At 35.6% G+C, this 26,181-nt stretch overlaps 1 protein-coding gene across 3 annotated transcripts in view; it reads right to left on the reverse strand.

The window, feature by feature from the left end:
- The window catches only part of LOC136875836 (gastrula zinc finger protein XlCGF57.1), a 161,649-nt gene that overhangs the window by 13,306 nt on the left and 122,162 nt on the right, over positions 1-26,181 (reverse strand). For 2 of the 3 annotated variants that reach the window (XM_068228030.1, XM_068228029.1), the window contains exon 4: positions 13,130-13,185. In XM_068228030.1, the coding sequence (XP_068084131.1) occupies positions 13,130-13,185 (56 nt within the window). Of the gene's footprint in view, positions 1-824; positions 892-13,129; positions 13,186-26,181 lie in introns of those variants that run through there. The other variant, XM_068228031.1, reaches the window with a different exon arrangement.

Below are 26,181 nucleotides of genomic sequence, written 5' to 3' on the forward strand. Positions count from 1 at the left end.
AGCTTTCTGATTCTCACAAAGAATCATCATCATCTGAATAATTGTCAACATATTCAGTGATATCATCAGCTAAGCGAACTGTCTTCACCATCTCGAACACGATAAATAGCTAGGCCTAACCTAAATGAACTATATCCGACTAGGCTATACCGTGTCTAATACTTCGCTTACCTAAGAAAACTAATTAATGAACTAGCAAGTAAACTAAATATAATGCATATGATACTGCTTAATTTCACTATCTAATCAGTATCATCAACAAAAACAGAGGGAAATGCTCGCATGTTTGCTGCCAACTGTGACGTAAACAAGACTCCAGTGTGCATAGGTTTTAAACACTAAGAATATAGATAAATACGGATAGTCAGCAGTTGCTGCGGAATATAACGTTAGTTGTTCCATGCAAAATGGATCGTTACCGTGACAGATTTCGCAGGACCTGTGGATAACGATAGATCGTTACCTTGAGTAGCAAAGGTTAAAAAACTTGATGAAAATTGAAACTATGAGGTGGTGTTCATTAAAACAATTTTTGGGCCGGTGGCCTTTCAGTTGCAATATTCTCGTTGTCCCCTGATGCAGTTCAACTGATATCTGTACACTATTATGTTCAGTCATAGGCTCGTCTGTTTATATGGCCTGCTTGTATTCTCAGTCAGCCTATGTAGTGCCACTGAAATAAATTGATTTCTCTTATTAGCACAAAAATTGAAGGTGTATTTCAAAACTTTTCAAGTTCACGGATACAATGGGTCGAATGTCTGGGTCCATGGCATGCTGGCCTTTGGTCCAATGGGTCTGGGTCTGGCTCATGGGCTGAGTTTGCACCATCTTCATCATTAGAATTCATCCTAGGTACAGCCTTATGCTCCACGGCATCTATTAAAGAAACTATTTAAAATAGTCAATACAGGATCAAAAAAAATATCTATTATGGTTAACTTTTTCCATGGCATTAAGTCAAAATTAATCTTGTTTATGGCCGTTAAACTACTACAATTACAACAACAAAAGACATAGCCTTTCTAAAACAGTCTCTAGAACTAAAATTGATCCCAAAATTTTTGAAGCCTACACAGCGAAAAAACGTAACTAACCAAAGTTTGAATAGAGTTCAAAACAAGGTCAACGACATTTGGTTAAGAAATGAAATTAAAGCATCATATAAAAAGAAGTCACTTTTAAATCTGCAGTTATATAAAGTTCATTTTGCGTTAGCTCAGGCTTTACATCCGTTAGAATGGAACTCTTTCCAACTACATGTGGACAATAAATTGATTGCTTTGTTGGATAGGAAGCAAGTTACTCTCGACAAGAAACTATCTCAATTAAAAGCATCCCAATCACGGTTACCAAAACGTAGTTCAGACACGCAAAAAGCGGCTCCCTCACAGAACAATACACCCACAGTAGTTAATTTGACAGACGTACAGTTCTCTGAAGAAGAAATGGGGATCGTGAATAAAGGCTTAAAACATAACTGGCCTAGCAAGAAAAAAAGAAACGGATATTATCAATACGGTAGCTGAGATCGAGGCTAACATTTCTAAACTCCCTTTAGAAACACAAAATGATACCAGATTTGAGGTAAAAAAGAAACTACCAAATTTAGCGGAAGAAATAAACGCAAATTCAAATTTCAACCACAAAAAATTGATTTGGAATGTAAAAAAGAAAATAGACGACTACATTATTGTCATAAAAGCGGACAAAGGAGGATCCACAGCTCTCCTAGATCAAAACACACACATTCAAAAAACAGAAGACTTTTTTAAGGACAAAATATACACAATAGTCAACAAAGATCCAACCACGAGAATTCAGTGAGATCTAAAAACTCTAATAAGAAGTTCCAACTTTCTTTCCAATGAACAAGAACAAAAACTTTTTAACATGAACCCTAGTATTCTGACAGCCAGAGCCTTACCAAAGATTCATAAGAAGGACATTCCAATATGTCCTATCATAAACTGTAGAAACAGCCCCACCTATAAAGTATCAAAATTCATTCACGGCTTCCTAAAAAAAATTACGTATTCGATAATGAACATCCTTTAAAAAATTCACTCACTTTTTGCGAAATTCTAAACAAGTTTAAGCTGCGACCCAATCACTCAATGTGCTCCTATGACGTCGTAAATATGTACCCAAACATCCCTACCAAAGAAACTGTAAGAATCATCAATGATAATATCAATAAACACAGCGGCCTTAGTAAGATGGAAATTGAAGAATTCATGAAGATATTAAATTTTGTCTTAAGCAACAACTTTTTCTCTTTCAATGGAAAGTTTTACCAACAAAAAGGCTTAGCGATGGGCGACCCTCTTTCTGGCATCTTAGCGGACATTTATTTGGACACAATAGAACACACAAAAATTATAACACAAATAAAAGGCGTATGTTTATGGCTCAGATTTGTAGACGATACTTTCGTAATTTTCAACAAAAATGTCACTAATAATGACGAGATCTTGGAGTCCCTAAACAAAATTGACCCCAGTGTTAAGTTTACTAAAGAGGATGAGGTTAGGAACTCATTAAACTTTTTGGACTTAACTATTACACGCGGACATAATACCTTCGATTTTCAAACATACAGGAAACCTACACACTCTCCCTTAACTATTATGAATTCATCCCTACACCCCAAGTCCCAAAAACAAGCCTCTTTCTATAATTTAATTTATAGAACTTTTAAAATTCCTCTTTCTCCCAACAATTTAAAAATTGAACTGAAGTACATAATCTTGCTCAACTCAACGGGTTTAAAATAGATATGGTCAGCCGTTCGATTAATAAAATCAAAATTAAATTGTCCACTAATCTCGTCCCAGAAAAACCTTAAAAACTAGTTTCGCCACATTTACATATAACAACCCAGCCGTCCATCAGATCGCAAATACTTTAAAGAAGCACAATATTAATATAGCCTTCAGGACAGTTAACACCAATCTAAACATATTTTTTAACCACAACAAGGTCAATCACAATAGCAACCATTATTCAAGGTCCGGCATATATAAACTAACATGTACACAATGTGATTTTTCTTATATCGGACAAACTGGCCGGAGCTTTAACACGAGATATCTGGAACATTATAACGCTCAAAAACACAATAAGTACTCAGCGATGAGCCAATATATGAGAGAAACGGGCCATCACTTTACATCCATAGAGAAAGATCTTACCATCATTAGAAGCATAGGTAAAGGGAAATTAATGAATGAACTGGAAAATCTACACATCTTTTTAGACCAAACCTACAATACAAATAAAAATCTCAACGACGTCAATGAAATTTAAAATCCTGTGTACGAATTAACACCTAGATTAATTAATATCGTGAATTCAGATCAAAACAAAATCCCTCAATTATTTAAATCTCATCACTCAAATGCTTCATCCACCATGCCAAAAGTTAAACCTGCCCATATCGCTTCTAGAAACTCCCCTCCAGCAATAGCACACACGCCCATAGACCAGCCTACCCCCACTCTCCCTCCATGCCCCGCCCCTCCATTACCGCACCAGCACAACACCAGGAGTAGACAGGCGCTGCCGGAACAGACAGATCTATCTAGTATTAATTGAACAAGTAAGTCATTTTACAGATAAGAGGTGTTAATTTAATACATTTTATCACAACGCATGCTCTAAATTTTTAATTCAATATTACTTTTCTACTTCATTACAGATATTCTTAAAATCCCTCCCTAAGACCAAGCAACACATCAACGGGAACAATATTCATACAAGACTGTATCAAGTGTCTAGGATGTTCCTTCTCAATTAAGCAGCAGCCTAAAACTAAGAAACGCTTAATATTGTACTCTTGTCAATTCCTTGACGTTACATGAGACCCAAAATCAAGACGCTAACAGTTTCATTCACAACGTTCTTGACCAGTCTACCTACAACAATCGGTTTTTTAAATCTCCACTTGTGCATGACAACACATTTAAATATTAGTTACGTCAAGAACACGAAAATGAAAATCGTGGGTCAAATAAGCCCCAGTTTTAATATCACCCTTTCTCAAGACTTATGATAAAAAAGAAGATCCATTTCATTTTATTTTTGAACATTTTAAGTTAACCAGAATAGAACTGCCAAGTTAAAACACATTTAATTAAAATTTATATTTTCAATCTTGACCAACCTACAATCAACAATCAGTTCAAATCTCCACTTATTGTTGACGACACATCCGGTCAACAGACACGGTACGTCAAGAACATGATATGATATGATATAGGGGTCACATAAACCCCGATATGTAATCCTCTTTACCAAAAAGAAGATCCATTTTAGTTTTGGACATTTTTCATATTAGATAGATTAGGACCAAAAAATTTAACTGTATTAACTTATGTTACCCATCTTAAGAGTTCATTAATGTTTGTATATATTGTATATAATGTATATATTGTATATAGTGTATATATTGGTATGCTTATATTGGTTAAAAAGGTCCCAAACCTTGACCTAAAGGTTGTATACAGGATGAAGATGCCCAAAATAATGGGTGAAACATGTACCTGACCTAAGTAAGTCTACATAAAATCATGTAGATAATAACCACATTAAACGTGGAAAGTATTGAATAGGTGGTTTTTTATTAAATTATCCTTGATATCTATGCCTAACGTTAAACTACTGTCGACAACATTGATTTTCACCTCATGTAAGATTACGTACGTGTATTATTTACTTCAATGTCTTCCACATACAAAGATCACTCGTTTAGTATCACTTGCAGGTCTGTTAACAAGGCCAACAGCAGAACAACAAGTGCGAGTTTTGTTATGCTATATAATCACAAAATACAGCCAAGAACATAAGTTTCGACCCAAGCCAAGAATCGCCCCAGTGTGCTAGGTGTGCTATTTACCAACTGATGAGCCCAACTTAGCACAATGGGGCGAAACGCTGGCAACAAGGAATGAGTTAGGTGGAAAATTTATAATATCCAATAATGGATCAACTATATCGGTATTATAAATTTACTCATTCAGGACAAATATAACAGGTTCCCAATGGGAATCAATGTCTATATGAAGTCAAGAAGTCAAAAAATTATTTCTGTCCAGCTAGATGAGGAAAATTGCACATTGTGATGGCTGCACAGTGTTGATAAACAAATGACGACCTGCAGGTGGTTACATACGTGGAAGTATTTTAATCTCTTTCGAGGTTGAAGAAGCAGTTCGTTGATGACTGTCAAATAGATTCCTTTGATGGAAATGGATGAAAAGGCAATACGTAAAAGTGAAGAATGTGGTGGTGATCAACAGGGTGTCTGGATGGTGGATGATCAGGCAGGTCCATTGGATATGTTGAAAACTGTGCATGAATAAGTAAACCTCCATGTCATGATCCAAAAATAAAATTCCATTCTGTGTGCAACAAGAAGTATTCTATGACAGTAATACTTTTGTTATTTATACAGAAATAACCACTGGACAGTTGCAGGGTTCGTCAGGAACACTCTATCATTTGTGTTCTGGCATCGATGAACATCATGAAGTCCTATCACATTATATTATTGTTTTCGACAAATTAAATTAGTTGACCGTGAAGTTTGGTGGTTCCAAGTTGTCAGTGTGCAGATCCAGTTTTCAACACATTAATTTGGTCTTGTTATCAGTTTAGTTCAGTTGTTTATTAGCTATTCTTCCCAAACTGTGATTATTTATGTTTTTATTTTCCTTTTCCTACATGTACTTGCATCAGGCTGGGTGAAATTCAGAGTTGAATGATTTGGAAATGTTTTAATATTTAGACAGTGGCAGTAACTGAAAGTGATGGCCAAACGACACTAAGGCCATGACACTAAAACTTAACAACACTGTACTGCTTCTCCTTGGAGTGTTAGTTGTAACATATGGGAGGTAACCTTCAATTACGTTTTCTCAAATGAAACATTGATGGAAGAGGAGTTTTCATTGGATACATATAAAACAAGGCGAAAATTAAAATAAATATGTCAATGTAAATATGAGAATAAACAAGCATATGGCTACAACTAGAAAAATAATACAATCCTATGTCCATCAAAATACAGTTTTAATTGGGAATCAACTTACAACATAATCACTCCATGGTCATCAGTTTTCTTTCCTTGCCACAACTCTTAACCATAGCATCAGCATCATTAACATGTTTTGTGTAGTTGTTGATTAAAATATTTACAAAATAGGGCAAAGATAGGCAGAGAAGTTCATATAGAAGTTTTTTCACAATATGTGCAGCACGCCCTCATATCAATTACACTTTGCCTTGTAAGTCGAATCAATACACACTTCTGATTCTTACTCCGAAAGAATATTACTTCATATTCCTCAAAGATTAAAATCTGCATGAACTTATATACACTTGTACATACATTTAAGAGCAATTCTGATGGGACCAATAACCCACCGCTGTTTAAGCTATTAAACGTGTAATTTTCCACTGTTTCATTTGATATGTTTGAGATACCGTATCTGCAATTAAGTTTACTGGCTTGCTTAAAAGCTACATAACCTGAAATGTAAATGACAGGAAATGTTATTCAAGTCTATTTCTCATTCATTAACTTTAACTAGCACACAGAAAAATTCACAGCATATATTTGTTTTGTCAGTTATGTTCAATGAATCGGAATCTAATTCAAACATGTCCTTGCTTGAAGATACTTCCTTATATTTTGCAGACCTTAATCCTTGCAAACACTGCACTCTTATCTTCTCCTCAGCTTCAAAAACTTGTAAAACAGCAATGCCTTGGCATCTGAAACTAGGCCTAACTTTAGTTGTGGCTGTCATACTTGTGCAACATAAAATAAAATAACACAATCATGCTACACTTGTAAACTAATGCAATTTGAAAAATACAAACACAGAATGGCTTTAAGGATGTGAATTGTCACTATTATATATACGTTCTGCATCATGAAAAAAGCTCACCTTTGCCCTAAATTAATGTCATTCCAGGACACCAAATATAAGGAAGTATCTTCAAGCAAGGACATGTTTGAATTAGATTCCGATTCATTGAACATAACTGACAAAACAAATATATGCTGTGAATTTTTCTGTGTGCTGGTTAAAGTTAATGAATTAGAAATAGACTTGAATAATATTTCCTGTCATTTACATTTCAGGTTATGTAGCTTTTAAGCAAGCCAGTAAACTTAATTGCAGATACTGTATCTCAAACATATCAAATGAAACAGTGGAAAATTACACGTTTAATACCTTAAACAGAGGTGGGTTATTGGTCCCATCAGAATTGCTCTTAAATGTATGTACAAGTGTATATAAGTGTAGGTTAATTTTTAAAACTATAACACCTAAAATATCTTCAGTTTACTCAGAATTTAAAACAATGCCATCAAGCTAATTATCCACAACACAAAATGTAATAATACACCACGTTAGACTTGTTTACAAATTACGAACACAAAAGTCTCAGGCTGACTCCAAGCGACGTTGTCAGATCTCCACTGTCATGGTCTTATAGTGCAGTCCAGCCATGCTTATAGCCATCATTGATCAGTGTATTCACATCATGTGTGCAGTGAATTACTTCATGAATGAATTGCACACAACAAATCATACCTATATGAAATTACACACAATTAAATGAGGTTCTTTTCTAAGAATTAATAGCCAAGAAGTCAGACTTTATAATAACTGATATTTCTGTCACTAAAAGTTAATTTTCTTTTTCAAAATTTAAATTCTTTTTATCCATGTTGCTTATACGTTCAAGGTACATTTATTTGTGAAATATTAATAGTGTTATGTATGTTTTTTTTTGCTAGTTGCTTTACGTCGCACCGACACAGATAGATCTTATGGTGACGATGGGATAGGAAAGAGCTAGGAGTGGGAAGGAAGCGGCCTTAATTAAGGTGCCTGATGTGAAAATGGGAAACCATCTTCAGGGCTGCCAACAGTGGGGTTCAAACCTACTATCTCTCGGATGCAAGCTCATAGCTGCGTGCCCCTAACTGCATGGCCAACCCATAGTTTTATGGGTTTATTTGCTATTTCTTTTACGGCGTACCGACACGTAGTTTTATGTACTAGTGAAATTTCTTTGAATATGTTTCAAATTGTTTATGTGTTGATTCCTTATAAATTGGTTCCAATATCCCTAAAACAATCAAGAACACATTTGAGCAAAGAGGGTAAATGTTTGGTTCACCGGTCGTAAAATTTCTAACCTTCTTTCACTTAAAGACAATAGCCACCTTTGTAATAACAAAGTTTTTATTCTAATCCACCTGTTCAATAATTTTATTATGTTGTCACATTTAAAATATCTTCATTAATTGTTAAGTTATTTGTGGGACATGTTTCGCCCCCTTACAGAGCATCATCAGCCAGGTCTGAATCTCGAAGAATGGTTATGTTCGTAAACAATGACTCCAGAACTATTGAAACATTTTTTCACAAACTTAAATCTACTCAAATAGAATATCATAAAATACATAAACTTTGATCATGCCTAAATAACATGGGCTTAGTAGGAGATACACATTAAAATTGTGGTAGAATGAGTTATTCTAAAATACTTAAACAAATATCATGTTTAACATCTTTGAAATAGGTGAAATTCAATCTTAAGAACTAAATTTGAAAGTTTCTTTGTAGTGAGATATGGTAAAAAAAAGTTTCTTATCCTTTAAGGATAAGAGTCTATAAAGATTCAAAGATCTCATCGATTTGATAATTGAACTTGTGACGGGATCAATCAAATCTGAATCTCGAAGAATGGTTACGTTTGTAAACAATGACTCAAAAACTATTAAACACTTATTTCATGAACTCAAGCTTAATTTACTAGAGTATCATAAAATCCAGAATCTTTGGTGATATTTCTTAATAATTTGGGTTTGGTAGGAGAGACACATTAAAATTGTGGTAGAATGATTTGTTCTAAAATACTTCAAACAAGTAGCATGTCTAACATATTAGAAAGACTTGAAATTCAATCTTAAGAACTAAATTTGAAAATATCTTTGCAATGAGGTCTGGTGAAAGTTTTATATCCCTTAAGGATAAGAGTCTATAAAGATTCAAAACTCTCGTCGATTTGATAATTGTACTTGTAACAGGAATATATTGGTCTTCATGAAATTTAAACACTTGTCATTTGACCACGGTGAGTGCTGTTGAATAGCTCTTGTTGACGTTGGTGACCATACGTTGAAATTGCCGATTTAAAAAAGGTATGATTGAAAGGGATGTAACTTGACGACCACGGTTAAAAGTTGTCTCCGTTAGAATGGAAATCTATCCACAATTATATAACAGAGAAACTTGTTGACATTTTAGTCAAGAAACTAAAAACCCTACATAACAAACATACTCTTGAAAGAAAACAAACCAATTCCTAACAAAATTAACAATAGGGCAAATAATCCTAATTCTGACCTAAAGAACATTCCCACCACTATCAATCTATCAAACACAAACTTCACTGATAACGAAATGAACCTATTCGATAAAGGTTCAAAATTTAATTGGCCTAACTCACAAAAAGTAGAAGTTGTAATCAATGTAGTAGCAGAAGTTAAATCTAACTTGAATAAATTGACAGCAGATTTACAAAATGATATCAGAATTGAAGTTACAAAGAAGCTCCCAACTTTCATAAGGGAAATAAATGAAAGTTCTAATCCTACTTTCACAAAACAAATAATGACACTAAATACAAAATTAAGCAAAAATAACGTTGTTGTTACCAAACCAGACAAAGGTGAAACAACAGTCCCTTAAATAAAAATTACTATATTGAAAAAACAGAAGAATTCTTTTCAGATAAAACTTACACCATAGTAAACCAAGATCCCATAAATAAGATTCAACGGAATCTAAAAATTATCCTTAAGAATTCAACTTTTTTATTTAATGAACAAGAACACCAAAAAATGATAAGTATGAATCCAAAGTTACCAACGGCTAGAGCATTACCCAAATTACATAAACCCAACGTACCCATACATCCTATAATTAACGGTAGAAATAGTCTTACCGAGCTCGATAGCTGTAGTCGCTTAAGTATCCAGTATTCGGGAGATAGTAGGTTCGAACCCCACTGTCGGCAGCCCTGAAAATGGTTTCCGTGGTTTCCCATTTTCACACCAGGCAAATGCTGGGGCTGTACCTTAATTAAGGCCACGGCCGCTTCCTTCCCACTCCTAGCCCTTTCCTGTCCCATCATCGCCGTAAGACCTATCTGTGTCGGCGCGACATAAAATTAGCAAAAAATTGTCCTACGTATAAAACATCTAAATTTATATATTACTTCCTCAAAAGACATTACAAGTTTACTAATGAATCGACAGTCAAAAATTCAATAGAATTTTGTAATAAACTAAGTAAATTGAACTTACAGCCACAACACAAAATGGTTTCCTTTGATGTAACCAACATGCATCAAAATATACCGGTTATAGAAACTATCAATATCATCAAACACAATCTCCTTACACACAGTAAATTAAGTAAATGCGAAATAGAAGAATTCATTAACTTATTGAAATTTACCTTAAACAACAATTATTACACATTTATTAAAAAGATTTACAATCGAACATGCTTGACAATGGGAGACCCCACATCAGGCGTACTGGCAGACATATATATGGACCATTTAGAGCAAAACAAATAAAAACAAAACATAGAAGGACTTTGTCTTTGGATCAGGTATGTAGATGACACTTTTGTCATAATAGATAGTCAAAAAATGATAGTGAAAAAATTCTAAATTTCTTAAATAATACTGACCCAAATATAAAATTTACGAAAGAAGACGAAAGCAACAACTCAATAAACTTCTTGCATATTAATGTAACACGAATAGGAGATAGGTTCGAATTTCAAATATTTAGAAATCCTTTAACGATAAAAAATTATTCACTCCATCCAAAATCACATAAAAAAGCGGCTTTTTCAGTTTGGTTTACAGTGCCTTTAAAATTCCTCTCTCAGATACTAACTTAAGAAAAGAGCTCAAATTTATAAAAGATCTGGCCTCAATTAACAGATACAAAATAAATATGATCAATCGGATCATCAATAAAGTAAAACAAAAGTTAGCAACTAATCTTACTCCCGAAAAAACTAAGAAGTCTAAAATCGCAACATTTACATTCACTAATCCAGCCATTTATCAAATAACTAATCCTACTAAAAACGATAAGTTAATATAGAGTTCAAGACACAAAATACAAACAGGAACATTTTTTTCAACTACAATAGTATAAATTCTAACAATAACCCTTATCTAAATTCTGGCATCTATAGATTAACATGCGTAGAGTGTAAATGTTCTTATGTTGGCCAAACTGGTCGTAGCTTTCTTATAAGATACTTAGAACACATTAACGCTGCAAAACACAACAAACATTCTGTGATGAGTGCTCACATGAGAGAATCAGGCCACCATTTTACAACTATAGAAAAAGACCTAAAGATTATCAAAAAAGATAGAAAAGGGAAAATTAATGACAGAATTAGAAAATATCTATATCCATTTAGACCAGCATTTCAATAAAGATAAAAATGTAAATGACAAAATCGAAATAAGAAATCCTTAACACGAACAATTACCTAAATTTTTACAAATGCTTAATCTAGACAAAATCAGTTTTGCCAAAGTTTTCATCCCCAAAACAAATAATAATCATCTAACATTAAAGAACACAACCTCTCCCTACGACCCTACTAGACATTCCCCTTCCAAAACCACACCTACTAACAGTTCTCCTACCACCCCCACTCCTTCCCCTCAACTCCTACCACTTCACCCATACAACACAAGGAGTAGACGTGGAACAGCAAACAGTTGCCATACAACCTTAGTTAACACCAAACTGTCAGACGACCGTTGGAGGGGAAGTAAATTTCGAGAAGTACGCAATTAACTAGCAACACAACTTCCAATTATTTACAAGATTCCTTTTCTTGTTACAGAATTACAAGATAAACTACTTAACTTTTAACCACGGTCGTTGATTTACATCCCTTTCAATCATACCTTTTTTAAATCGGCAATTTCAACGTATGGTCACCGATGTCAACAAGAGCTATTTATTCAACAGCACTCACCGTGGTCAAATGACAACAAGTGTTTAAATTTCATGAAGACCAATATATTCCGGTTACAAGTACAATTATCAAATCGACGAGATTTTTGAATCTTTATAGACTCTTATCCTTAAGGGATATAAAACTTTCACCAGACCTCATTGCAAAGAAATTTTCAAATTTAGTTCTTAAAATTGAATTTCAAGTCTTTCTAATATGTTAAACATGCTACTTGTTTGAAGTATGTTAGAACAACTCATTCTACCACAATTTTAATGTGTCTCTCCTACCAAACCCAAGTTATTAAGAAATGTCACCAAAGATTCTGGATTTTATGATAATCTAGTAAATTAAGTTTGAGTTCATGAAATAATAGTTTAATAGCTTTGAGTCATTGTTTACAAACGTAACCATTCTTCGAGATTCAGATTTGATTGATCCCGTCACAAATTCAATTATCAAATCGACGAGATCTTTGAATCTTTATAGACTCTTATCCTTAAAGGATATAAAACTTTTTTTACCAAATCTCATTACAAAGAAACTTTCAAATTTAGTTCTTAAGATTGAATTTCACCTATTTCAAAGATGTTAAACATGATATTTGTTTTAAGTATTTTAGAATAACTCATTCTACCACAATTTTAATGTATATCTCCTACTAAGCCCATGTTATTTAGGCATGATCAAAGTTTATGTATTTTATGATATTCTATTTGAGTAGATTTAAGTTTGTGAAAAATGTTTCAATAGTTCTGGAGTCATTGTTTACGAACATAACCATTCTTCGAGATTCAGACCTGGCTGATGATGCTCTGTAAGGGAGCGAAACATGTCCCACAAATAACTTAACAATTAATGAAGATATTTTAAATGTGACAACATAATAAAATTATTGAACAGGTGGATTAGAATAAAAGCTTTGTTATTAATAACACATTTCAATACAGTTTAAAACATGAGATTAGTCACTTGCATTGGCTACGTTACCAACTGAACAACGTAACACGTCTAATAACCAGAAATAAAAGGATACTTACTTGTTTGGAAGAGCTGGCTCGAGGTTACATTCTTTGTCAGTGGCCTTCTTCACATCCTGTAGAAAATAAAGAAGATTTGAACGTTTACCATAGAACACATGCACCGGACTGATGATGTCAAACTGTCATGCAATTCCTTTGTAAATCATACTGACAACTTATATTGGTATAGAGAATGTAGCTGTACTGACTCAGTGGAAGTCAGGAGAGCAGAAACTAGCCGCTGAGGTAACCTATCGTAAGAGCCAACACGATAAGGAGTGCGTCGGATGGCACTACCATTGACTATCCTTGCACATATGATAGTATCACACAGCTTATCTTCTTTCCTGAAAAACATACAATAGTGCAGCCATAAGAAGGCACGACCAAAACAAGTCATAAAATCGTCGGTTTTGCAGTTACAATAGTTTACCTCTGATGTCCAGAATTATATAACCATTTTCTATATTATTAATTCCTACATAATGAATTACAAGTTGGCTGTTGTCGTGTGTAGTCACGTCGGCAGTTTACTTCTTCACAAATACGACCTCCTTCCTTGTCATATATGTTATTTTTTATTTTCTGATTGGTTGATTCATACTGTGCCATACTGTTCTTGTCAATGTTTGCGATTGGTACTGGATGATGTAATGAATTCCTCTATGGTTTTTTTCTGCGTTTTTGTCTTTTAATTATTTCTAAATTTTCAAGCTAATATTCTATCAGGGCCTCTCACTCACTTTGTCAACTTGTAGTTCCTTTCAGCTTCACTGAGAATTCTCATCTGGTTTCTTCTCGGCAGTTACTACAGGAACCTGGACATCACACCTTGTGGCTCAATCTCCTCAGACCGGACCTGAATGATACCTCAGTTTTTTGGCTACCCACGAATGGATGATTTTAAATATCAACTTTTAAGATTCACTTTTGTGAAGCAAATTTTACAAAATACTCTTCAACCGTCAAACCGGTAGGTGACAATAGATCTACAGGTGTGCGCCTATCTCCTTTGCTGCTATCAATATACCACCACGTCTAGTTTAATGGCAAATACCCTAGAAGAAGTTGTGAATTTGTCTTTTGGATGGTATTATCCATCAGGCATGTTATCTCCTTGGAATGTGGAATGTTTTGGTACTAAATACATCCACTTACATGTAATATATTTCGAAGAAATGAGGGTTATAATTGTACCAGCTTTGAACCCTCTGTTATTGTTGTTGTTGGTTGTTATGACTTGTTTTCCTCATTTTCTGTTTGGTTTTCGGAGGTAAATACGCATCTGTAAATTCAAGTGACAAATCTGGTCTAGATGATAGCTGCGTTGGTTGGAGTGATGGACGTAGTGAACTAGCCCAGTCTACTGCCAAGCTGTCATAATCAGCAAAGTATTAGCACTGTCCACTTAAAATTTGCAGGCGTATCATCAAAATTAATCTCTATAAAATGTATATTTTCAAAAGTTGCAGGAAAACTTACGATTCATTTTTCTTTGACGTGTAGATACAATGAAATTTTGAAAAAGAACTGTGCATTTAAAAGGGGTGAAATTTTTAAAAGTAGTAAAACTGAGGGTGAATTCAAACCACTTCTCAAACAGGATTATCATATTGTGTGAATAACACATACAACAGCTACACATCTACCGGCTCGAGGTCATGTGTTTAAAACTTCTATGAATACAAGGATTTAAGCATTCAATTTCAAGGTCTTTAAAGTCTTCTTTTTTGAATTGTGTTTTTAACAGATTTTTAATGTAACTATTACAAAGTTTTGTGTTGGGGCCTTTATTCCTTGTTTCTTTTCATTACTCTCACATCTTGTCAACTTTACATTCTAGTTTACAGACTTTAGCTCCTAGCGGTTTAACATCTTTGTGACAAATTAAAGAAAACTACGAACATGGTAGGTGCTCTTCCAAGTGTCGAGGACAAACTGCAATGCTGGAGATTAGATGTGACGCCAGATAGAGAGGAGTTGGTCAGATGAGGTTTTGTTTAACTTCAGTGAGTACGTCAATGAACAGAATACAGGTTGGTGGTCGACTGAAAATCCTCATTTGCTGCACGAGTCTCCTCTTCATGCCCAAAAGATCAGTGCATGGTGTGCCATGTCGCAAAAGAGAATTTTCATTCTCATCTTCAAAGTGACAATTTTTTTCTGTTCTGACTGAGGAGGGAAAGGAAAGGACATGGTTTCAACAGACAATGCAACCTCCCATACCACTCATGTTAGCAGGGCTCATCACTGTGGCCAGACTTTCTCTGGTATACGTGTCCCTGTCATGTGAAATGCTACACCTTATGTTCACAAACAGTATGAGAAGCCTGCACAACTTCAAAGGAGTAGATGGTGTTCATTTTCAAGTTTATTTCCATAACTTTTTGATTACTCTATATTTAGAAGAGGAATGCAAATCCTAATACTCAGAGTAAGGCTGGGCGGCAAGCCATCTAAAAATCTTAATTCCTGTAGGAACGGCAATAATTATAGTGGCAGAAGTGAAGTAGGCTCGAGGGTGTCTAAAAGGTGCCGTGAACTCACAGATGAAAATATCTTTACCTCAGCAATTATGCTGTATGAAAGTGGAATCTGTGTGGACTCAAGACGACTTAGTAGTGGGAACTTTGGTAGGAGGCATTAAGAATCATTGGATGAACCATCTCCATGTGAGGTTACCAAAGAGAATAACGAACTTGGCATAACAGGGTTAGTCCATTGACAGAGACTTGCAGACTGAATGCTAACAGGTATCAGTGGTGTGCGGTGCCTTCTGCAACAGGGTGGGCTCTTCATGTTTCCATGTTACTTATTACTTAGCGACCGTTCAAGTATTTTTGGTCCCCTGAACCTTTTCTACTCATGTAAGATTTATCTAATTTCTTTACGTTACATCACTGGTCAAACTACTGGTTTCAATATTTCAATTCATAATCCACTCTGAGTAGAAATGTCTACGTAGTAACAGTAAACACCAATGAAAATAAATTAAAACAACAGAAGTTATATCAATGTGTTGAACAATTTTTCATTCTTTGTTTAATTGGAAGTTTTCAGTTTTGTCTGTCTTTAATAAGCACTGCTCTGTTCTTTGCTCTCACTTGCCAACAGAATAAGCTAAGTTTGATCCATAAAACTTACGTAATACTTCATCGGTTCCTTACAATATCTTCAACATATTGGTAATTTAATATATTTTATGGCTTCTGACATCAAACCAGGGCCATGTCTATTTTGATACCAAATGAGTAAAATAAACAATTACCTTCTTTACTTGAAGGAGAACTCCGTTCTGCATTCTTGTTTGGAAAACCTCTCCATGACCGCTGTGGAATCCTGGCGAATTTTGGATTTATCTCAACTTCTTCATCTTTCTCTCAATGGACATCAGTGCAAGGCTGCTCAATCTTTGTTGTCCTTGTGTTGACCTTTGGAATTATTTGATCCGTTTAAGTGCAGATAATGAATTTTCGGCCTATGCAGATGTGCTGTATCGTCAAAGCAAGTAATGTCAAATTCAGCAAATACTGTGTGGAACTGTTTCAGTTTCAAATGTGTTGCCCGTTCGTGAGGGTATTTGCCACACAACTCCCCCAAGGCATATAAGACTGTCAGCTAATTTTTGAGTCAAACAATATCAAACATTGAATTGTGTTTCATTTTCAGCACATCTAGAACGGGATAAGAAAAATTTAATTTGTACACTTTAAATTTGATTGGATCAAGTAATGAAAGAAATTCCAGTTGGGGCAAGTTTTCAACCCAGTCTGCAATGTGAACTGTCACATTTTCTATTATTTCAAAATATATTCTCCTGTATTTCATGATATCACTGTCCAGACATTTTCTCTTTCATAGCAATTCTTCGCACCAATTAAAACATAATTCCGTACTGCTTCAAATCTCTCTCTCTCATTCCGATTAATACACTTTGTTTCGTTCACCTTTTCCACAAAATACAGTATGTCCAAATGTCAGTATATGAATAGATCTTTGATAAAACATAACGAAGGAATTTGGTCTCAAATTCTGAAAGGAAAGAAAAATGTCCACATGTAAGGGCTAGTTTCATTTTCCCAGCCTGAGTTGTGTTCTATACTTTGAAAGAAGTCCACCAGCAATTCACGGTTCTCTTTGACAACATTTACAACTCCGCAAGAGAATTTCCATCTTGTTGGTGCATTTCGTGGAATTTTCTCATTGGAATATTCAGTAAGAGCATGAGTAAGTTTTGTAGACGTAGAGAAGAAACTACTTAGTCCATTGAGAGTTTGGAAAAAGATACGGCATTCCTTAATACTCATAGCTGACTGAGATAAGAACGTGACTGAAAGTGAGCTCTGGGGTACGGTTCTTGAACTTTGCTTTTTAGTCTATTTAGTTCACCAGGACCGTCGTATGTCTGGGCAGCCAATTTTTCTCTGATGTCATAGTAAGTCACTATGTCCGTTACATGATTAAGTAAGTCATTAGCGGACCTATCTGTACTTACGTCAACGAAGAAAATGAAGGTTTCTTGAACCTGTGCTGTCTGGTGATGAACATATCTGAGGGTGGTGGACAGTTGTGAATTGTTGCTAATATCAGAAGCTTCATCTAAAATAATTGCGACATGTTGGGCAATGAAAATCTCATTCCTTATGATTTCCATCAACATGCTACTGGTAGCAGCAATCAAGTCATTTTGAATCCTGTTCAATGTGCCCTTAAAAGTTGACGACTACTTTAGATGTTCTCCAAGAGTAGTGTCATAGCTGCTCAATAAATTTAAGAGTTCTACCTTTGTTGAATGAACCTTCACTTTCATCGTGCCCTCCAAACATCAATTCTTGCATGGATAAAAAGCATGTTGCTTTAATATTTCTCTGTTCTTCTTGACCATTTCACTGTAACACACCACGTCAGCTTTCAATTGTTGATCCAGTCGGGTATCAATGTGAACACTTTCGAAGCACGTAAGCTGAACAAATGAACATAAATCACTTTGCGATTGTTTATGTTTGACAACGGCATTACTGAGATTATTTATATTACCATAATGCTCTTTCTTCCAGACAGTTTGTTCATTACAAAAAATTAAGCATGGCCAGCAAAATAATTTATTAAAATAACAACTTCCAGCTAGGCAATTGGTTTCCTCGTATTGGTTTTTTAAAATATTTTGCTAACTACTTTTACATTCAGTAGTAAACAAGTCTACCAAATCAGCAGCATATTTAAAAAGCATGATGTCAAAATAACCTTCAAAACTTGTAACAGAAACACATATATTTTACACAATACCAATTCTATTAATCATAGCAATAAGTTCACCAAGTCAGGTATTTATAGACTCAATTGCAATAATTGTGACGCATCTTATGTCAGTCAAACAGGTAGGAACTTCCATACAAGATACTTAGAGCATGTTGACACCCTGAAATATAACAGATTTTTGGTCATGGGACATGATACTAACCAGTAGTGGCGATTAGCGGGGGCGAGGGGGAGCAGTCCCACCCCCCCCCCCACTTTTGTGAAGAAAACATTATATTTTTAATCCATTTTAGCTGGCTGAAACTAGGAAGTTTTAAGAAAGGCGATTTGTACAATCAGCTCATTGTCTCCTTTATTTCCTTTAATTATCAACAAAATTATTAGCATTAATACGCACAAAATGTCATTCGTCTCGGATAACAAATTTGTATAGCGCCACAGCAAGTAGTAGAGACTGTGAGGAAGGTAACACCACCCGCTTACCGCGCGCACTCTCCTTAGTGTGTACTCGAATACTAAATGATACTGTACTTCTGTTTAATTGTAACACATGTGTAATATTGTTCCTTTGGTGGAAGTTGTATTGTACAGTATTGAATCAAAATATTTTAAAAACACTATTATTACCGCAGTTAAGTTGGTAAACTTTACTTCTCTGTCGAATTTCACTCAGAGAGCATTAAAAAACTTACCACTTTTCTTTCTTTTGTTTATAAAAGTTGCTTTACGTCGCACTGACACAGACAGGTCTGATGGTGATGAGTGGACAGGAAGGGGCTAGGAGTGGGATAGAAGCTGCCATACCTTTATTAAGGTACAACCCCAGCATTTACCTGGTGTGCAAATGCGAAACCACTGAAAACCATCTTTAGGGCTGCCGGTAGTGGGGTTCGAACCCACTACCTCCCGAAAAACATTTAAAATCGTGCACGAGATCACTTTGGCTTAAATTGTGTCTGGAGCCAGAACGGTCGTATTGTTGTGCTAAGTGACAATGGACGAAAGGTGTTAATTACTACAATGGTACAACTTGTTAGTTTAATGTAAAACACGAGTGAGCATTGATACGGACTCATTACTGAGGTGGCAGTAATGCATAATGTTGTAGTTTTAAGTAAATGTGCGTGTATATGTGTGAGTGAATGTGATTGTGCCCCTGGAAGTACCTGTGGAGAAAACAAGGTGAGTAAGCAGAAGTATTTTCTAGATAATGGCTAGTCACAATACAGGTGTTATTTCTACCGATTGTAGTGACCTTGATGTCAGTGACCCGCTCCCACCTCCTCCCCAGTCGCCCCCCTCACCCTACCCTTCAACAGCGTCAGCGGGAAACATTCTCAGGGAAAGTCTTTCTGGATATTGGCGAGCCCTACAGTGTTGCCATATTAACGCGCAATCTTTAATGGCTCACATTGACCAAATACAATCCCTCTTTCATTATAGTAATATACCTTGCACTGCATAGATGTAACTGAGACTTGGTGACAACCCTCACTCAACTCAGGCCTTGTTGAATTAAATAATATGACTTTACATCGTCTAGACCGAAGAAAACGTATAGGGGGAGGGTGTGCTATATACTGTCGTAATGATCTCAAAAGTAAAATAGTGGCTACTTCAGACCAGACAATTCCCAATCAACCTGAGTTTATGTTTATCGAAGTTTTGGCTAACAATCAAAAAGTATTGATCGGATTAGTTTATAAACCCCCAGACGTAAGACATATATTGGACCTTGAAATTTGTTTAGCCAAGTTAATTCCACTGTACGAAAATATAATTATACTTGGAGATTTTAATACAAATCTGCTGACTGCGACAAACGACTCATTACATTTACAAAATATGTTCTTTAGCTTAGACCTGAACATTCTACCTCTAAATGCTAGTAATCATCTACATACAGTAAACCGGACGACTCATACTTTCTTCGAAGTGAGGCTTCCACGGTGTGAATAATTATTTAATTTAATTTCCGGTTCAACCCGGAAATTAAATGACTCATACTTTGACTGACTTGATCATAACTAACAATACTCAGAAAGTTCTAAATCACGGACAGCTTGCAGTGCCAGGTATTTCTACCCATGATCTAATATATGTCTGCTATTCATTAAAGGTGCCAAAATATGAAACTAAATATATAACACGCAGGGATATAAAAAATCTGGACAAGGAAAAAATACGACACGAAGCATATTATCGGCCGTGGAACGATATTTTACACATGGATGATATTGACGTAAAAATAAATAAACTATCTGATCTGGTGTTAGAACTGTATGACAGATTTGCTCCCAAGAAAGAGATCCGGGTAACTCGACCACCTTCTCCGTGGTTGACTAGCGAGATTAAATCAGAAATGGGAAAGCGTGACTCATGGTACAGAAGGTTTCACCGAACGGGTAATGCTAATGACTTTGAAAATTACCGCGTTCTCCGCAACAGGGTTAAACAGTTAATCAGAAACAGTAAATATAAACACGTATGTCAAGTATCGAAATGCAAGAACTCGACAGAAATATGGAAACAATTACGAACGATGGGTATAGGTCGAAAGTTATTAAAGCAGGCACCGAATGTATCTCTTGATGACTTAAATTTACACTTCACATCGGCCGAATCCAATGTAAGAGCAAATAATAATAATAATAATAATAATAATAATAATAATAATAATAATAATAATAATAATAATAATTTTCACAACTGTACAAGTAATAATAATAATTTTATAATAATAATAATAATATTCATTTTATGCCAATTCAAGATACATTTGTGTTTAAAGAGGTTGGTATAAATGACGTAAAACGAGTTATGTATTCTCTCAGGTCAAATGCTGCTGGGCACGATTGCATACCTCTGTCTTTCTACAAATATAATATCATTGGCGTCATTCTGCCGATCGTAACACACATTATTAACTACTGTTTAACCCAAGGAATTTTCCCTACGGCGTGGAAGGATGCCCTCGTCATCCCAATCCCAAAAAAGGATGGACCCTGTATTCCTTCAGAATACCGACCCGTTTCTATCCTACCACTCCTGTCCAAAGTGCTGGAACGCCTGGTACATGAGCAAATCCTTACATACTTACATAAATATGCTTTACTCGACTCTTACCAATCAGGCTTTAAGAAAAAATATAGTACCATGACAGCTCTGCTGAAAGTGACAGATGACATTAGATATGCAATGGACAACAAACAAGTGACAATACTTACTCTTTTAGATTTCAGTAGCGCATTTGATACTGTCGATCCTAGGTTGCTTCTTCCCAAATTACAGTCCTTAAACTTTAGCCAGAAAGTGCTGCAATTTTTCTATTCTTACCTCTCAAACCGCCGGCAGTGTGTGGTTGCAAATAATAATAAATCAACGTGGCGAACAAAATATATTGGTGTCCCACAAGGGTCAGTCCTAGGCCCTCTCCTATTCACTTTATATATAAATGATATAACCAGATCAATTAAGCACTGCAAGTACTATCTTTATGCAGATGATCTGCAAATTTATTACCACACTAGAACTAATAATATACAACAAGCAATATGTAAATGCTGAACTTGAGCAAATTAATAGCTATGCAATTCAAAACCACCTTAAATTAAAACCCCATAAAACGCAAGCTATTATCATCGGTACATCAAAGAATCTTCACATTTTAAAACAAAATTGCATTCCTCCCGTAACGTTAAATAATACTGTTATACTTTATTGTGAATCAGTTTCTAACCTTGGTGTTATTATAACGGAAACTCTAAACTGGTCAGCGCAAGTTAAGAATATCTGCAAAAAGGTTTATTGTGGCTTGCACCCCTTAAAATGGTTCAGAAATGTATTTCCTCGATCACTAAAAATTCAACTTGTTCGGTCATTATTATTTCCCATTTTTGACTACTGTGATGTAATTCTTACGGATATAACAAATGAATTAAGCTTGAAACTACAACGCACTCAAAATGCTTGTCTTATATATGCTATGGATTTACGGTATGACGCTCGAGTTTCTCCGTACTATAAACAATTATCTTGGTTACGACTAGACGACAGGCGTAAACTACATGCAAATACTCTTGTGTACCAGGTACTTTTGGAGGACATCCCTGCTTATCTCTCCAGCAATTTTTGGTCACCTTGGTCCTTTACATCTCCATGACACTCGCTCAGTGTCCGTCCTAGAAATACCTGTCCACCGAACAACCACATACCATCGATCATTTACTATCACCGCTTCAGGATGGTGGAATGCTCTTCCCAAAGACATCAAGGATGCTGCATCAAAAAGTATATTTAAAACCTCCTACCAGCAGTTCCTCGTAAAGTGCTTCCAGCAAGGTACAGTACCTGTATGAGTGGAACAAGTGACTGTGTGTGAAAATTATATGAGATTATTGCACAATAAATTAAATATTGGTTTAATATGATAAATTAAATTAAAAACATCCATATTGTAATTACAAAGTAGAAGTAGCCTAAAAATAGCTAGTAGTAAATACAGTATTTAACTTAGACCTAGTCTTGCAAGAATACAATTAGTTAAATTTCATTTAATATTTTTATTAAGCTTACTAGTATTTTTACATTTGTATTTCTTTCATTGTGTGCTGATTTTTTTTCCAAACCTGTATTATGCAGGCAGTTACTTTTTCTTTCTTTCTTCTTTGCGTGTATTGTTGTTGTTGTTGTTAGTCGTTTAGTCGCTTTCGACTCTCCGTGACCCCATAGACCAAAGTGCGCCATTTCTTCCTGTCGTATACAATTTTCCGAAGTCTTTCTAAATTGAGAGCCGTGGCTTCCTTGATGTCATCAATCCACCTCATCCGTTGTCGCCCTCTTCTCCTGTTACCATCAGTCTTCCCCAGCATTAAGGTCTTTTCCAGTGAATCATGTTTTCTCATGATATGACCGAAGTACTTTAGTTTTTGCCTGAGTATTTGACCTTCCAGTGAACAGCCTGGGTTGATTTCCTGTAATATGGACTTATTAGATCTCTTCGCAGTCCACGGAACTCTAAGGAGTTTTCTCCAACACCATAGTTCAAATGCATCTATTCTTCGGCGCTCAGCCTTTCTTACTGTCCAGGTTTCGCTTCCGTACATTGCTACTGGGAAGACCATAGCCTTCACTATACGAATCTTCGTTCTTAAAGTTATGTCTCTACTCTTGAAAACGTTATCAAGGTTGGCCATTGCCTTCCTCCCAAGGAGCAAGCGTCTCTTAATTTCATGGCTGCAATCGCCATCAGCAGTTATTTTGGAGCCCAAGTAGATGAAACTGGGAACAACCTCCATTGTTTCACCATTTATATGCCAGGAGGTGATAGGTTTAGTTGCCATGATCTTTGTTTTCTTGACATTCAACCTTAGTCCAGCTTTTGAACTTTCTTCCTTCACCTTCATTAGTAGATACTTAAGTTGTTCTTCACTTTCTGCCAACAGGGTGGTGTCATCAGCATATCTAAGGTTATTTATATGTATCCCACCAATTTTAGCTCCAGTTTCTGTTTCATCTAATTTGGCATTCCTCATCACATACTCTGCATATAAGTTGAATAAGTAAGGTGACAATATGCAGCCTTGACGTACACCTTTCTCAATCTTGACCCATTCAGTTGTTCCATATAGGGTTCTCACCGTAGCTTCCTGATCAGAGTAGAGATTTCTCATAAGGCAAATAAGATGATCTGGTACTCCCATAGTCTTGAGTACTTGCCACAATTTATTGTGGTCGACACAGTCAAAGGCTTGAGCATAGTCAATAAAGCATAAGTATAGGTCTTTCTGGAATTCTCTTGCTTTCTCCATAATCCAGCGAATATTAGCAATTTGATCTCTGGTTCCTCTGCCTTTGCGGAAACCGGCTTGTTCTTCAGGTAGTTCTCGATCTACATACTGCCGAAGCCTATTTTGCAGGATCTTGAGCATAACCTTACTAGCATGCGATATAAGTGCGATTGTTCGGTAGTTTGAACATTCTTTAGCGCTGCCCTTCTTTGCAATTGGGATGAACACTGAGTTTTTCCAATCTTTTGGCCACTGCTGGGTTTTCCATATTTGCTGACATATTGAATGTAGCACTTTCACAGCATCCTCTCCTAGGATTTTGAACAGTTCTGCAGGGATTCCATCATAACCACTTGCCTTATTGTTTGCAATACTCTCTAGGGCCCACTTGACCTCACTTTCTAAGATATCTGGTTCTGGCTCTGACAACAGAGTAACTTCATCATCAGGAGTATTCCCATCTTTCCTATACAAATTGCCTACATATTCCCTCCACCTTTCTTTAATCTCCTCTGCTTCAGTAAGATCTTTTCCATTTTTATCTTTTATCATTCCAATCTTAGCCTGGAATTTCCCTCTGATGTCTCCAATTCTTATGTAAAGATCTCTTGTCTTACCCAGTCTGTTATTTTCCTCAACTTCCTTGCACTGTTCATTCAAAAAGGCATTCTTATCTCTTCTAGCTAGTTTCTGAAACTCTGCATTTAATTTAGACATTTTCGATCTTTCCCCTTTGATTTTTGCATTCCTTCTTTCTTCTGCTATTTGTAGTGCTTCACCCGATAACCATGTGGCCTTCTTCTTGTTCTTTTTCTTGGGAATATGCTTTTCCGCTGTCTCCTTAACAACACAACGTACTTCTGACCATAGCTCTTCTGGGACTCTATCTCTTAAATCTAATCCATTAAATCTGTTTCTAACCTCTACTGTATATTCAAGAGGTATGCTATTTAGGTCATATCTGCTTGATGGTTTAGCTCTGTCAATCCATATCCATATTTTTGTCTTAAAAATTAGTGTTATTTGTAGTTCTTGGTACTGTATTTTAAGTTAATCAATGTCATTGTATGGAATAAAAACAATATGTGTGTGGTTAAGTGTAAGAAAGGGCCAAGAGCCCTAACTTTGCCACAGAAAATAAAGGCTTTATCTATCTATCTATCTATCTATAATGGATACTGGCTGCATTTAAGCGACCGCAGCTATCGAGGTCGGTAAATAACTTACCATTTTGTAGCTTTTTTCAGTTTTGATGTATACACGCCCCCATCCAATCCACTATTACCCGCACTGCCCCCGCACTTTTAATTCCCAATCCCCGCTACTGATACTAACCATAAGTTCATTAATATCAAATAAGACATGAAAATTCTCAAAGTTATAGAAAAAGGCGCCCTGCTCAATATTATGGAAAACTGTTATATCTATCTGGAACAGTTTTTCAATCCTAACTTCAATCTAAATTCAATTTCAGAGAAATGAAACATTTTATCTGACATTTTAATTCCTATCTTTAGTAATCATATCTCCGATAAAAAGAATTCTTTCTTTTATAATCTCCTTATATTCCCCTCTCAGCAGCAGTCTTTCTTTCTGCATCCTTCAGCCCCACCTTAGACACTCCTTCTCCCATCCTACCCTTCCTCTCCCTTCCTTATCCCCCTCCCCTCCATTCCCTATCCACTTCCTTGTTTACATGGCCTGCCTGCTTCCTCCAGCAAGTCGGTGCTTGTTCCACATCAGACATTAGCGGTGAATCTCATAAATAATTTTTCTCTCTTTAATTTATTTTCTGGTTGTTTACTCATTCCTAATTCTGGCTATCATTCCTAGATATACTTCTTTGCCTGAGGTCCTAACTCAACTTAAAGGAATCATATTATCACAACAATATCACAACCATAATTTTTGTTATTATATGTATTTTAATGTTATAATTATTCCTGCAACATTCTCTTTGTCTGGTATACATATGTTTTGATAATCACATGATCTGTTAAATTTTTATTTTGGCTGAGGATG

Source organism: Anabrus simplex, chromosome 6 (assembly GCF_040414725.1).
Source record: "Anabrus simplex isolate iqAnaSimp1 chromosome 6, ASM4041472v1, whole genome shotgun sequence".
NCBI classification, from domain to species: Eukaryota; Metazoa; Arthropoda; class Insecta; order Orthoptera; family Tettigoniidae; genus Anabrus; species Anabrus simplex.